The 16,503-nt window shown below is 37.3% G+C and overlaps 1 protein-coding gene across 1 annotated transcript in view; it reads left to right on the forward strand.

Annotated features, from left to right (window-relative positions):
- Window positions 1–710: 710 nt before the first annotated feature.
- LOC145693405 (carboxylic ester hydrolase) overlaps window positions 711–16,503 on the forward strand; it is a 98,154-nt gene continuing 82,361 nt past the window's right edge. The window contains exon 1 of the mRNA XM_081769372.1: window positions 711–1,027. Within this exon, the coding sequence (XP_081625498.1) occupies window positions 761–1,027 (267 nt within the window). The 5' untranslated portion in view covers window positions 711–760. The remainder of the gene's footprint in view (window positions 1,028–16,503) is intronic.

Here is a 16,503-nt window from a genome sequence, read left to right on the forward strand (position 1 = left end):
TAAATAATCAATTATTATTATTATTATCATTATATTTGCAGTACAACCAAATACAACGACATTAACTATTAGTTCTAATTAACTGAATTGAACTGAAAATTAAATCTTGATCTTTAAAGATTAACTACTAATTTTATGCGTTCTGTACCTTTCTGAAGGAATAAAAGCTGGAATTGGTTTCAAGGCTGTTTCTGAGTGAATACTTTCTTCAAAATAATATTAAAAATTATAGAAAGATTTTCGAGACATTCGAGTCGAGTCGAGATTTTTAAGAGCCGTCTCGACTCGACTCGTGTCTCGACTCGAAAATTCGAGTCGAGAAATACGTTTGTCTCGACTCGTCTCGAATTTTACAAAGTGTGTCTCGACTCGAATCTCGACTCGAATTCGAGTCGAGTCGAGTCGAGATTCGAGACATGTCTCGACTCGAGCGCATCCCTAAATGTAAACCTAAATAATATTTCCGATTTCAATGTTTGAATATTCTAATTTAATGAAAAGGATGCACATATAGCCACATGAAGGGTTCCATATAGCGGCTCATAAATATAGCTTTCGCTGTGAACCAGTTATGTGACACTGTGCAAATGTTATCTGTTAATTGTATTGTTCGTTGTCCTGATCGCAACATATCACAGGAAAGGAAGAGAGGAAGCACGGATAATTGGATGAAGGCCGCTCTCTTTCCAGCAGAGAGTTGGTGACTTCTCGTAAACTTCTGCAGATCTTCGCAACATCAGTCTTGTTTCCATTGTGTGCGATGGCCTTGCGTGAATCGGTTCTTGTGTTGTTGCTACTTGTAGTAATATCAGTATCAAGTGAAAATTCTCACAGAAGATCAAAACGAATTGTAGGTGGACATCCAGCAGCTATTCCGGATGAAGATCAGCCCTTAGTTTATGTCTACAAGGACGGAAATGAAGCTCGAATATCTGGAACCAAAAACACCACAAGAAATGGCAAAAGTTATTACGCCTTCCGAGGTTTGCGCTTCGCTGAACCTCCTGTTGGGAAATTCCGCTTCCAGGTAATCTTTTCATCTACTTTTTTTTCTTTCTTTAAGTCAATTACTCATAAAATGTACACGTAGCCACTCACTGAATTCAATAATAAATGTACGAGGTCCTCATTGTTTCTTTTATACAACACAAAAGCAGATATCCTTCTCCTTTACAAGTTAAATTTGCTACAATGTCCTTATTTACTTATTGATATACGATGCTATATGCAAGTAGAGTGCACTTCATACTTTCACATTGCTTACCAAAAAATGTTAATAATATGAACAAAAGCAACGAAGAATACACTTATGTATGTACCTAGGTGTGGTATATTATTTGAATGCTTTGTCCGACGACGAAGAAAATGAAATGAAATGAAATCTTTCAGTTTAACGTCCCAGACTAGACTAAAGACGGTGCCGTGTAGACTAAAAGAGACGGTGATGATGATAAATTAATGAAATGACTGAATGAAGGGTGGGGTGCTGACTGCTACAGCCAATTATTGGTGCTGATTGCCACGACTGGCGCTGATTACCGATATCAAGGTGCTGATTGCCACGTCGGCGTGCTGACTGCCACGAGTCTGAGAGAAAGTTGCTAGACGTAACATTACCGGATCCCAAGAAGCATGAAAGAAACGCGATGAATCTTAACACGCCACATTTAATCCATACTTTCAGGCTCCGATAGGAACCTTATCACTTGCTTTCTTCAGTACGCACGTCTTCCAGGAGACTTGTTCAATACATACGTCGTCAAGTAAAAAAGAAAATAAAAATCATTACAAAAATGCCTCTAATATATACTGACTTATATTGATATATAAAAATCATTACAAAAATGACTTTAATATACACTGACGATTACTCTAATTTATTTACTGTGATGATTACTAGATTTATTGTGATGATTACTGAATTAATCGATCATACTCAGTGGCGGCGATTGGACGTTAAAGTTGGGGGGGGGGGCAAGACCTGAATATTTGTATATTAATGTTAGTTTCCTTGGTTTTTCTAGCACTGTTTGACGAAAGATTGTATAACAAATAGGATACTTTTTTCAGTTAAAATATCGTATAACGTATTTCATATTTTATTAAGCAAATTGAGAAGAGCAACGCAAGTAGGTACTAGTCCTTTATACTCTTAAACAACAAAGGTGTAAGAAGAGATTTAATTCCTTGCTCATGACATCTGAAAATTCTGCCTGGAAAACTGTATGATCAGATTATTTAATAATAGATTTGCAAAACAAATAAACAGAAAGGATAATATTAATCATAGATCAGTGGCGTATTTACGATTTTGTTTCGGGAGGGGCTTTGCTAACTTTCGGGAGGGGCTTTGCCTAGAAATGTGAAAATTCTGCAAGATATTTAATTTACTTTACTATACTAAGTAAGATTTCGGGGGGGGCTTAAGCCCGGAAGCCACCCCCCTAAATACGCCACTATTCATAGTAATGAATAATGAGGCTTGTTTTGTAGAAGTTATATTTAAACTGAGGATTAATGAACAACTTATATTTTTAATTCCACACATACTATTAAATGTATGTTAATAGCTTATTACTCTTAGAAAATGAAAGAAATAAAATACTACAAGCATATGCTACGACATTTAAGGAAATACTTCTGCAGCTTCCCGAAACATTTTCGTTGCCATTAGGTGCAGTTTTCACTTTCTTGGACACCAAAACACAACGATACTTAGAATCACTCCACATTTCAGTTATAAAACCTAGAGTTATGTCGAATTCACTATATATAATTGTATATACAATCGTACACCCCTAAATACATTACTTCACTCGTATATTACACTGCAAAACAATGGAAAAGGTATGGGAGACTCGGCTTCAATTCCCGGTCGGAGCTCATGTGTTCGGATTCCACATTAATCAGTAGGTTCCGTCTCATATAGCCTCGCTGCTGAAAAGGGCGTTAAGCTAAAAATCAACCCTTACTATTAGAAAGATGAAAAGATATTTTAGAAACTGTCGAATTTTGTGCAATTAAAGAATAACTTGTGAAAGACTTATTTTTTGCGAAATATTCTCTCAATTAGTTTCAAAGCGGCTGATTACGATATTGAACCCTTGTAAAAATAAATAAAAGTACGCTGGAATTGTTGCGCTCCAACAGGAAAGTTTTTGGACCATTTTCCGTGGCAATTAAAACGCAATTCATGTAGTTTAACTACACGGGGAAGCAATCAATACGTACTCACGCAACGGAAAATATTATATGGTACATTTTATTTTCTATGAACCAGTAATACATAACAAAAACTTTACATTTCCAAATGAAACTCTATACATTAATGGGTCACTTCAAAAAAAAGTGGGAGCAACTGCCCCTTTGCCCCTCCCTAATCGCCGCCCATGGTCATACTAAATTTACTATGATGATTAGTAAATTTAGTATGAAGGATTAATTCCGCTCTTTCCAAATACAGTTTCTCCAGGCTAGTGGCAGTCAGCACACCGTCGTGGCAATCAGCACCTTGATATTTGCAATCAATGCCAGTCGTGGCAATGAGCACCAATAATTGGCTGTGGCAGTCAGCACCCGTGGCAATCAGCACCTATCCGAATGAAGAAACTGCGAGAAGACCGAGAAAACCCATGCACACGGTGTACGTCCACCATAAAGCCTACTTAGCGCGAACAGGTATCAAACCAAGGGTCCCACGTACCAAGGCTTTAGCACTGAGCCACCGCTGCCCCCTATTGAACGGCGAGTTCTACAAGTATTATCTATAATAGGAGAGTAAGGGTAGAAAGCTAGATTATTTCCTTGCAGCAAGAAAGAATACAGAAAATGTAAAATATAAAAGTAGATAAAGTGAAGGAATAAATTAGAAAATTAAAGATAACATGCATACAATAATTAACCAATGCATTGGATTTATTAAACAGGTTTTTACTTGTATATGTCGATTATTGTCAACTAATAGGACAATATTAAGATGGATCTCGCAGAAATAGGAATACAAAGTAGAAACTGTATTCTGCTGGCTAAGAATAGAAGTCAGTGGAGAGCTTTTGTGAATGCGCAGGCACGTAGCCAGGATTTCGTGAAGGGGGGGCATGTCACGTCTGTGACATGAAATACTGTGGTCAGCACACCAGGGGCTCGATCATTCTAAACTATTTTACTGGAACATATATTGATTCGTTTAGCCAGGATTTCGTAAACGGGGGGAGGGGGGAGGGGGCAGGCATGACATGAAATTCTGAAGGCCCAGGAGTTCGATTATATCAACATATTTTGGTTTGTGAGGATATGTTTGTAAGTATTTTAATAAACTATGAAGAAGTCTCGAGTAAAATTTAAAAAAAAAACTTATTGAAAAAGATTTTACAATATTTACATCCTTCCTCTGTTTATTCAAATATAACAATTTTCCCTTCATTATGACCCCAACTATTATAAAAAGCATATTCACTATTATAAAAAGTACATACTCAATAATGTCTTGTAAAATATTTTTACAATATCCGCGTTCCTTTTTCTGTTGAATCAAATGTTAACAGAACTTTCTTTCCACATATGTTTTTGTTTTTATTATTCAGTCAACTACTGTCTGTTTCAAATGACAGGTTAAAGGAGCAGTTGAAAATTGATTTTGAAATAACATCTTTGATGTTGCAAGGACGCGATGACGAAAAATTATGATAAAAAAATATCCACGCTGTTACACAACGGCACTACGGTTTCGGACGCTTGAACTCTCCCTGACTAGTAGCAGAAATTCTGAGAATTCCGCAACTTTTCTAGAAATTTCAAATTCCCTGACTCTTCCAGGATATATCGCTCACCTCGCAACCATGTATTGCAAGTAATACAAATTTCCTCATAAGAAAGAGTAACCAAAAGCTTCCTGTAGTTTATTTTTAACACTGATCCTTCTTTTTCTCATTTTATTTTGTTTCATCCTTCCTTAATTTTTTCATTTCTGGTCTCCAAGGGGGGAGGGTCCGGACCCCCGGACCCCCCCCCCCCTTGGCTACGTGCCTGGAATGCGGCATTAAACCTCCGGTTCCATAGGCCATAGAGTTAGTTAGTTATATATCAATTAATATTCTGCTTATATGAGATGTTGACTTCAAATGTTGAGATCCTTAACTATAAGTATACAACTATTCAATCATAACTCAAATTAACATCTACTAGCAAGTTTATTCCAAAGAGCAATTAGACTCTAAATACTTCTGTTTATCGTTAATTTGAGTAAGTCATAATCCCAGGAACCAAAGGCCTAAACTAAGCTCCATATGCTTACTAAGCTTGTCATGAACTCTCTCGTGGCTAGGGGGCGCGGTGGCTCAGTGGTAGAGCGTTCACCTCTGGTGCTTGGGGTCCCGGGTTCGATCCCAGCCCCCGCCAAGTGAACTTTGTGGTGGACAAACACCGTGCTCGTGGGTTTTCTCGGGGTTCTCCCGTTTCCTCCCACTTTCTTCATTCCACCATTTCACTCATCTCTCATCATCACCGTCTCCTTTAGCCTAACCGGCATAACCGTGGGACGTAAAACTTAAAGATTTCTCTCGTGGCTACATAGGTTAGCGTACGTGACGTAGGCGCAGAAGATCTGGGTTCGATTCCCAATAGATCATGTGCTAAGATTCCACTTTAAGCTGTAGACCCACGTCTCATATATCATCGGTCCTGAACGAAACGCAAAACTCCAAACCAACCAGCCACGTTCATTATGATCTATCTCCATGTCAAGTTTTATCAGTTGCACGTATTATTATTATTATTATTATTATTATTATTATTATTATTATTATTATTATTATTATTATTATTACAAATATCAAATAAAAGACTGAAATTATTTTCAAGATAGAGTATACTTTGAATATGAAAGATATAACAACAGGGGCTCGAGTGAATATAGTGGTATGTTACATTTTCTAACTTTCGAATAAACTGGGTTGACCATTTACATGGCATTCAGTTCAATGATACATCAAACAAGCTTTTCCTGCCATCTGCAGGTACATTTCCAAAATTAAACAGTGTACATTCTCTTCTAATGGTTCGATCACAACTCTCACCTCAATTTCACCGGAAGTAGCGCTTACTATTATGTTCGCCTGAGCCGCCCGTATCTTGAGTGGAGATATGGTACCTTTTTATGGATGAAACAATAGAAGAAATTGCAAACTACATCTTTAGACAATGAGAAGCAACTACAGCAGGGACAGCAATGTTATAGACAATCACGATGAGGTTCATGTTCTCATACGGATGTTGTATTCGGCTGGAGTACTCATATCTTCGCATCAAATCTGTGCTATAATTTTCACGTAAATTTTTCTGTATATCTTACTGAAAAACATTAGGCAGCGAGCTGAAATAAAAGTAGACATGGTTCACTTTCCATATGTTTAAACAAATCTTCTATTGGAATTTATTAATATAATATCAGAACGTGAAAATCTCATATTGCGCAAAATATCAACTGAAAATTCCAAATTATAACTACAAGAATAAAATAAACGCGTTTTTTAGGTGTGAGCACGGTGGTCACAACCGACCAAACGCATTACAAAATTTAACCGAGCGATGTAGGGTTAAAGGGTAATACCGCTATCATTAATCTTCTTTATCCTACAGAATATAACGCTTCGATTTTTTTTCTCTCTCTCTTGTAAGAAACTCCGAAATGTTCAACAGATAATTCTTTCAGCAATAGGGAACAGATTATTTTCGGACGTCTGTAGGTTGACCAGTTTTATTATGATGATCTGAGTCAAGAACATTTATCAATGATGTCAAAGGAAGAGAAAAATTTCGAAACTGATTTTTCCGATGACACGTCCAAAGCTCAACACAATAACACCAGCGTACACTTCATAGAGGGTAGGCTACATGACATATGTGGTACATTTTATGAATGATAAATAAAGCTGAGAACTTATAACATCAACAGCACATAATATGAACAGCCCAAAAAAAAAAAAAAAAATGAAGTTGAGTTCACCTAGCAACCCTTTCAAGTCTTTAGGTACTTTGGTATGACTAGCTCAAGAAGACCTCCCTCCCTCGTTTGAGGGGAGGAGGAGAATGAGAGCCCTTTTACAAATATGGTATCTAACACTAGCGGATCCAGAAGAGTCGTTTGGAGGGGACGGATCGTCTCCTGAACATTCATGCAGGCACGAAATACGAAATATATATCCAATACCTAATAAAGCAAATCATAAAACATGATTTATTATTTTTCGTGGTAGATTTTAATATAATATCCTATAATGATTCTAATGTGATGCTAAATAGCAGAGCTTAGAAAAAAAGGAAGCTTTCGAGGGAGGCAATTGCCCCTATCACTCTCCCTCAATTCTTACAACGAGCACCTGAATTTCTTAGAATTGACAACCGTTGCGCGAGCGGAATACCTTAATCAATTTGAACAATTCCTTTTTTCTTCAACATTAGCAGTTCGAGTAAGATTCTACTAGAGCTATTACATTTAAATGTTGACACGTTAAGATAAAAAGTATAGTAAAAATGTTAGACAAAAGCAAATTTTTTACTGGATACCACAAGTGACAAGAAGTGACCTGCACAGCATTCTAATACAAGGTGGTGTGACGAAATTAGGTACTACTGCAAATATCTAGGAAACAAATTACACAACATATATTGTTGTCAAAAACTATTGGAAAAATCTTAATCCAGCAATGGATCAGCAAGTGTTGATAATATGTATGCGTTTATCAAAATTCGGCAAATTTTAAAGCACTGTGCGACCAGAAGGTATAGATCGATTCTCCTTTCTAGTCTCCCGAAATCGCAACTTTTCCGCAGTATTACGACTTACAGAAAAACAATCTTGAATTTTTTTCGGACACCCTAATGTATATAAAATACATATGGTTTTCATTCGCACGAATTCAGTGTGGCAGTAAAGAAAAGGATTTATGAGCCATGATTGTGAGGTGAAGGACTTGATCGGTTAATTAGAATTTGTGTCAACGCCGCTCTTTATGCAAAAAAAAGAGATTTTTTTTTTACAATGGATTGATAATATTTTGTTTGTTTGTTTGTTGGTTGGTTGGATACAAATTTTTGCAACTTAAATTTCACATACTTGCATACTAATTAGAGCTCTGAAAATTTGTACAAACACGTAAACTCGATGACTATACAACATTTTCACATAATTTTGCTGTAGCTTATGGTTGTATTGTAAAATTAATCAAATTAATTGTTTAGAAATAATTATGGAGTGCCTGTTGCGTACAACCGAAACCCTTACAGAAGTTTGGTTGGTTGCAGATAATTACACTTTCTGATCATTTCGTATTAACAAATTTGAGCATTTTTCTTTTTGTAATAATAGTATACTGTAGAGATTATTGTTTTCCACAATTCAATTAAAAATTTATCCGAATTCTATGTTCATACGTTAGTTGCCAATTTCTTTCGACGATGAGATCTGAGAAATCACAAGTTCTTGAAACGTATCGGTTTCGTTGATTATTCCACATTTTGTGTAGGTTTGTTCTCATTTATTTTTTTAATGTGCTGTTATCTTTCTATTCAGCATTTTAGTGGTCATCTTGAAACTATAATATTAACTTTGTCGTTGCGGCATTGCTAATGTAAACAATACTGAGGCGGAAAATGATTTTGTTTTTCTAACGATTGTTTCTTCGTTCCAAAGCGCCAATTTTGGCTAGTCTTGGTTTAGATATTTTAAGAAATTATACAATTTTGCAATATTGTATGTAATAGAAAATTGTTGCACATAGATAAATTCGCCTCCTTTGTGAGTCCTCCCATTCTTCACTTGTGTCTGTAAAAGGAAGTGTACAGTGGGCCACAGAAATTCTTGATGTAAATACAAAATATTTTCAGCGGTTCAACGAGGACTGTGTTCTTCATCCAGACGATCCCTTCTTTGTGTGTCAACAGTGTGAAATCTCAGACATATATGAATATAATGTTTGCACTTTCCTATCTATGAAGCTAACACTAATATTTTAATCTATAACCATACTTTTAATAACATGTGGTTAACATAAATTAACAAATACTTTTTTATGAAGTACAGAATTTTTATGCTCTCTGCACTAGCTCACATTTAGCATATTATTTTTTAAATTAACAAATACTTTTTTATGAAGTACAGAATTTTTGTGCTCTCTGCACTAGCTTACATTTAGCATATTATTTTTTAAAAGAAATTCTTGCTTCATATATTTTTTGTAACTGAACAAATTTTGCTATTATTTTTTCCCTCATTTGTAACTCAGTGACATTTTTGAAATATTTTCTGTAGCTGTAAATAAAGACATTCTACATTCCCACAATTACAGATTCCCGTGTTTGTTTAAAGCTCGTGAACTACTTTACGAACAGTAATGTGCGTTGTGGAATTATTAATGACATTAACATAGTACGTAAGGTTTTAATGTTGATGTCGGTATTACCCCATCAACCTGTCGGTCTTCCCCATAGAGTTGGGGAATTCCGACACTTCTTCATCGTTCATTTGAATTGTGGCTCCATAGCCACACATTGCTTTTGTGGAACATGTATTGTATCTGTCAAGTAGGTGAAATAGTATACTTAACCATGGGCTATAATTCGTTACAATCTTGTAGTAGTGCAAATGTCCTTAGGGTGTCGGTATTGCCCCAAACGACCATATGAGTCTCACATCCTTCACTTGTGTCTGTAAATAGCAAAGAAGTGGGAAAGAGATCCATATTCACATGGGAATGATGCGCTGTGCACACAGTGGAGATTCAGGAAGACGGATCTAGAAAGTGAAAACGGAGGGGGGGGGGGCAGCCAGAATCTAGAGTATGGTAGGTTATCATGAGATTACTACAAACTTCTAAAATATATAAATAATAGTTTACATTATTTTTGTTATTAAAAAACTGGGGGCCTAGGCCCCCAGCCCCGGGCTAGATCCACCACTATATATTAAAATGCTAAGTTTATAAGTTTCTGGCCAACTATTTCGATAGTGAGATCTTGGAAACCACGAGTTCTAGAAGTAAGCTAATTTCGTTTCAGCTGGCCAATTCCAAAGTTGGTGTAGATTTACAAAGTTATCACTGTAAGGGTAGGGACATGCCGAAGATATCTCAAGATTGAGGTCGAGGTTTAAGGGTCTTCACTACTGCGAAATTAAACTACCGCTAATCTTAGAGTTTGTCTGTAATATCTTCAAAACAAATAAAAAATATTCCAAAAGCAGAAACGTAGTGAACTAGACAATACGATTATGCATGTGATACCTTTACCACAATTCACCTATCTGCTTTTGGTATGCCGCTATTTACAGAACTCGCAAAAATGCTATATATATATATATATATATATATATATATATATATATATATATATATATATATATATATATATATATATATATATACAGTTGCAAATCGAAAGCAGATAGATGAGTAGTGATAACAGTATCACATGCAAAATCATATTCTCTAGTTCACTACGTTTTTGCTTTTCGAATACACTTATTTGTCTTGAAGATATTACAGAAAAACTCTAAAATTAGCGGTAGTTTAATTTCGCTGTAGTGAAGACCCTTAAGTCGCGGTCGCTACCTCGATGTCTTGGTCGCGATGGATGAAGGGCGCACATAGCGAGGAGGTCGCACCCTCGCTGTTAAGTTCTCAGTTTAAGGAGAAACATTGCTGTGACGCATGTGAAATTATTCCCTCAGTGCATAAAAATCACTGCGAAACCACATTTTGAAATTGAAAGAACCAAACAGTTTGTTTATAAATAGGGATGGACGTGAGACGCGATATTAGAAATGTCAAAGTTTCATCTCTTGTTTCACAAAAATATTTGAGTCTCAGCTCTTGTTCATCTCTATCTATATTCTAAATCAAAGACTTTTGCCTTTTATTCAATTTTCCGTGAAGAAATGCCCTCTTTCAGCAATCAGGCGAGAAATCGTTTCCCAGTAAAATTTAATAAATAAATAAATCAGGTATGTCTTCGGGTCTCGAGGTGGAGGGGTATTAACTGCAGCAAGTGAAGTTTCGGCACTGCAATTCCATTATTCGACGTTTCCTCCCTATGGATACGTGCCTGTCTTTACAGGTATTTCTTTACCTTATATCAATAACGAATTCAGAAGAAACCCTTTTTATTAATCATGGAATTGGGGCGGAGGCGTGCAGTTTTTAAGAACAGATATGATTAACAGTAGCTTCTTTTTTTCTTTAAAAATTCTACAATTTACGGACTTCAGCCCGAAAGCGCCCTCCCTGTGACCGCCACTGCATTATATAATAATAAGCTATAGTATAATTCTCAAATGAATAAGTTATCTGACATTCCCATTTCAGTTGCTAGTTTCTTCCATTCTCTATTTAAAACGTGCCTATTATGATATTGTTTGTTTTTCTTATTCAATATGGCCGAAACATTTCTCATTAGTTCTATTAATATGTATTTCATAATCAAATACAATAGTGCAGCAAAACATCTCGAGCATAGACACATACAATCCTCTGCAGACGAAATTCTAAACAAATGAAGACTTTATTCCGTGCAGCGCTTCAGGGAGAGCCAATGAGAACATGAGCCACAGCGATGCTTCCGCTGGACATCGATGTAAAAACAAACTCAGTTGTTCATCATCGCGACCACTAATTCACCCTCGCGGTCGACCTCTACGTCGCAATGTAGCGTGCATTTTCGGCATGCGCTTACCCATTTGGATCCATGTGTTTGTGCCAGTATCGAGGGTAAAACCGCGATTTAAACCTCGACCTCCATCGCGAGGTGTCTTCGGCATATTCCAACCCTAACTTTTTTCCTTAAATGTGCCATTATTTTTCTTTTCAACGTTTTAGCGGTTACTTTGTGCACATAAGAGTAACAATGTCGTTAGGGCATTGCAAAGATAAACAAATACACTGAGAAAAAAAATGCAGGTGGCGTACTTAAAAATTCGTAATGCGTAATTCCTGTAGTTTTTGGACTTAACGTACAGCAGACGCATGGTTTATAATACTTTCTGTATAAGTGTTCCATCTGTACGTACTTTCCGTATGAAACAATGTAGGCGGTCATGATTTCACATACAAATGGACGGACGTATATAACATATAGCTGACGAAGGTAACGTAAGTATATCCATGTGATATACGGAAAACTGTTAGATGTCAGACATCCTGCAACGGCATCTAAGGTCAGTGCCTATGTAGCATACGGATAACGTATGCTCCGTACTGATTTCTATAGTAAGCAAGAGGATACCGTATATTTGTACAATACACCGTTGTCCGGAGAACGGAATTTTCTCTGTGTACTGAGGTGCAAAACTACGTTCTTTTACAAACGATTTTTTTTGTTGTTGTTTGTTTGCGTAAAAGCTCTAATTCTCGCTTACGTATTTTTAGAAGTGATACAATTTTATAATTGTATAATAGAAAATTCTTTCATGTAATCATATAGCAATTCACTTTCTCTGTGGATCCTCCTGTCCTTCGCTTATGTCTGTAAAGGGAGATGTACAAATATAGTGAGCTAGTGAGAAGGAAATTAATGCACGTATTAGAATGACGCATTGTGTAGACAGTGCAGGTTCAGCTGATTCGAATAAGAATGAAAGTAACGTTGCTTGGCGGCTAACTCCTCCTAGACTGCTGGATAGATTTTGATCGTTGTTGGTATATGAATGGAGCATGGCTCAAGTTAGGGCTTTATCATGATATACTGTACTTTGATGAAACTGCATATCCTAAAGTGGAGAAAGGGATCAAAATTTATGTGAAAAATCGAGCATTTCATAATCCTGTAAAGTTGGAAATATTAAACTTGGTATATAAACTTCTGATTAAAAGTATGCAAACTTGTATCCCAGCAATTTTGAGAATTGTTGGTTTCTTTTCTTTAAAAAAAGAAAAAGAAAAAAGAAAAAACAAACCACTGATATCTCTTCGAAAAACCCTGTACTCTTACCTACAGTTAGAAGTAAATCAAACAACTGTGAGTTTTCTGCAGCCAACTGAGAGCTTGATTTACTGTCAAATTATTAAAATTTTCACGTAATTGCCACAATATGGTCTTCTGAAGCAAGATTAGTGACCAAGACTTTTTGAACAAGACCTGCGTAATTCTGGAACGCCTGAAGGAATTTCAACCAAACTTGTTATGCAAATAGTTGATTTCTACCACTTCCGATGTGAATAGCGGGTTAATCTAGAATATGGAGTCTATTCTTGAAATGCTGAATCGATTGCAGAAACCTGCTTCTCGTACTTTTTTTTCACCGTTTTTGCTCTATGAAAATTAGCATTGAAACCGTAAGTAGTAGCAAATTTTAACCTCTTTACATTTTGGTAGAGCGTTGTGGATGGTGACGATATGTTTCCGGGAAATACTAAATCGATTGCAAGAAACATTTGTCGTTATCTATTACGGTTTTTTTTTTTTTTAGTGAAAAACATTGAAACCAGAAATGACTAATTTCAACCATTTCTGGTTTGAATGACATGTTAATAGAGAAAATCAAACCTTTTCGTGGGACGTTGAATTGATTGCAAAAAGAATTGACCGCTTGTCGATATCTCCTACCGTTTTTGCTCTGATACCTGTCAACAGACAGATAGCTGTACAGACGGACGGACGGATGGATATACCCATTCTATAAGACTTCCGACAGTTAAGCATAGGATAGTTTGGAACTCTAAAAACAGAAATTAATGTACTAAGGTTATGCTAATAATGATTAGATCTGTTGATGACGATTTTATTGTTACTATTGCAAGCTCCAGTTTAGCCCAATGATGAGCACTCGTGCCTTCAGTAGTCTAGTTTCGAATCCAATTCCCAGTGCGAGCTTTCAGATTTCCCGGTGTAGAGCCAGTATCGTACGGTAATCGGAGAGTTACCTTAAAAGGTAGCACTCAAGTAAGGCAGACATAATTCTAATGAGACACTAACTAGGGATGATTCCATACCGGGACCAAGTATCTGGGGGAAAACCTATATATTATCTGAAAGCTCTGGCCATGAGAAGTACGAAACCGTTTTGAAATCACGGTCAAACCCGCAACTTGACCCTATAAGAGGCCAGTTTGTTGGTGTTAGTGACACTATGTGCAGTATAGTATAGTAGAGTTTGTCAGTGTTGTCAACCAATTGTAAAAATGAGAAATTGTTAAACAGATTCCGTACGACGAGACGTTTATACATCAAGCTTGGCAGAAACATCACATGACACTATAGCAGAAAGACGTTGAGTCAGTGGTTGTCAGTGTTTCCAACCATTCTAAAATACATTTTCTCGATAGGTTGCCTGACCATTGCATGCATAGAGAAAAAACTTGCCATAAACATCATTTGACACAACAGCAAACATACTGTGTGGTTGGTACCATTCCCCAAACACCCCAGTCGGTCAGTATTGCTAACGTTTTCAAAATGAAAGTTTTTCAAATAGCAGTATACTAGCTTGATGGTATTTTTATATTGTTTCATAATATTAACATGCGGGTAAACATATATCATGAGACATGACTGTTGACCAGGCAACAATGAACGGCACAGGTTAGGAGCTCGTATACAAAGATAGGGTTGGATGAGTCATGCATACGTCTGGTCATAGGTGCTTCATTGTGACATACCGAATAGAAAGCAGTTGTGGGGAACGAGAAACCAAGATTTGTCTTTAGAGTTTGCTCATCGTATCAAATTATGTGATATGCTTCATGCTAAGGTTGTGCCATACAGATCCAGAGTCCAACAATCTTGACAACACATTCCACATACAATCAGCGGAACATTACGAGCGTAGTCAATCAGCAAGGTGGGTCAATAGATTGTAAGAGAAAAACAGTTATGAAAATTATTCCGTGAAGCAAACGATTACTGTTGAATCCTAGAGCTTTCTCAATTGGAGGTATCCCTGACCGTGCGCATTGCAAACTTTCGTGAAACATAAACGTACCGGTATTTAAACCCACTGTGTTTGACATTTTCGTTTTATAAACAGTTGTTCAAGGTGAAACTCGTGTTGCTATTCTACGTGATTTTCGAGAACTCTTGTTCTAATTCTGACAGCATGTTTTCAAAACGTACATCAGACTTTCGTCATGGCAACGTCAGTTGGTGTCATAAAAACCCTCCCTCAGTTCCAACCTGTCCATGGTGCGACAGTTACACCCACAGCAAGGCAGAAAACAATTGCATGGAAGATACATACCAACATGGAAATAATGATTGGCCGACGAAGAACCGATGGATGCCTTGCCATTTAAACCGCTTCCTCTTGGTGGTGAGTCAGACGCCAATGTGAATAAGAAGACATTCACTCTCTCACAAGAAACTGCAGCGTGGTGATTGTGGAAGCATGCCAAGATTGCTGCAGTAGTTGAAGCCCACGAGAGTGCACCAAGAGCCAAACAGGCTAAATCAGCATCTCGAAGAGCAAGAGTTACAGTCACTGACAAGGATATCCAGCGCATGAGACGGCAATTGTGCCAAGATTCGAAGAACCTCAAGTTGAGCACTCTTCACGAATCTATAAAGTCTTGGGTTCTGTTTGAACGTGCTCCTCCCAACTATCATCGGATTATTGAAGAGGAACTTCGGATATATGCACGAAATCGAGAACCGATTTTGGGATTGCTGGATTTATGGCTTCTCGGAAATGACTTCCCGAATCAAAAAGGAATTAAACCTGCAGCCACGGAAAATCACCAAATTTGTAACAATGGTTACTCGTGCAAAGCAGGATGATCAGTCAGTGGAAGCGGATAGTTTCGTTCGAGATATACGTCAAATGATTCACGACAAGAAGTATTCACTGTACAACATTAATCAGAGTGGATTTAGTTATGTAATGATTACGCCATGACGTAATAATTTCTCCACAAGGACCGAAAAACTCTACGAGGACCGAAAGACGTGTCCTGCCAGTTCCGCTCTGAAGATAAGACGAAACACTCGTTCACATTCCAGCAGACAATAAGTGCTGCAGGACAAGCATACAACAAAAGCCTCTCCAAACCAGGCAGTCAGTGCACCCAAAGGATTAGGGTCTCAAGTAACTGCCAAAGTACCCGCGTGTCCAGGACTCATCCTGCGAGGTAACTCGTCCGATAAAATGACTGCTGACGTCTTTGAAGAGTACTTGGAAGCGTTGGTGGCCGAAACGGGAACGACTTTACTGCTGATCAAAAACGGGGCATCAATCATGAAGTGTTCTTCAATGTACGACAAATGACCTGATTTGGAGACCATTTCCATTTAAGCTGAAACATTAGGTTTAATTCAACCTTGGGATGTGCAGGTCATACTGCAGATGAAACACATGGTGCGAAGATGTGTGCACGAAGAGTCGATTTGCTCTCGTCGCCATCATGACAGTGACTAGGAACCAGCTGCAATCCGAAAGATCCCATCCTCGTTTGCAGTACGCGTTCATGAAACCAGGATACATCGATCTACCTGCGAACTTCACGTTCACGTCTGTCAAGGATA

This window comes from Thermobia domestica, chromosome 8 (assembly GCF_964235325.1).
Source record: "Thermobia domestica chromosome 8, izTheDome1.hap1.1, whole genome shotgun sequence".
Classification (NCBI taxonomy): Eukaryota; Metazoa; Arthropoda; class Insecta; order Zygentoma; family Lepismatidae; genus Thermobia; species Thermobia domestica.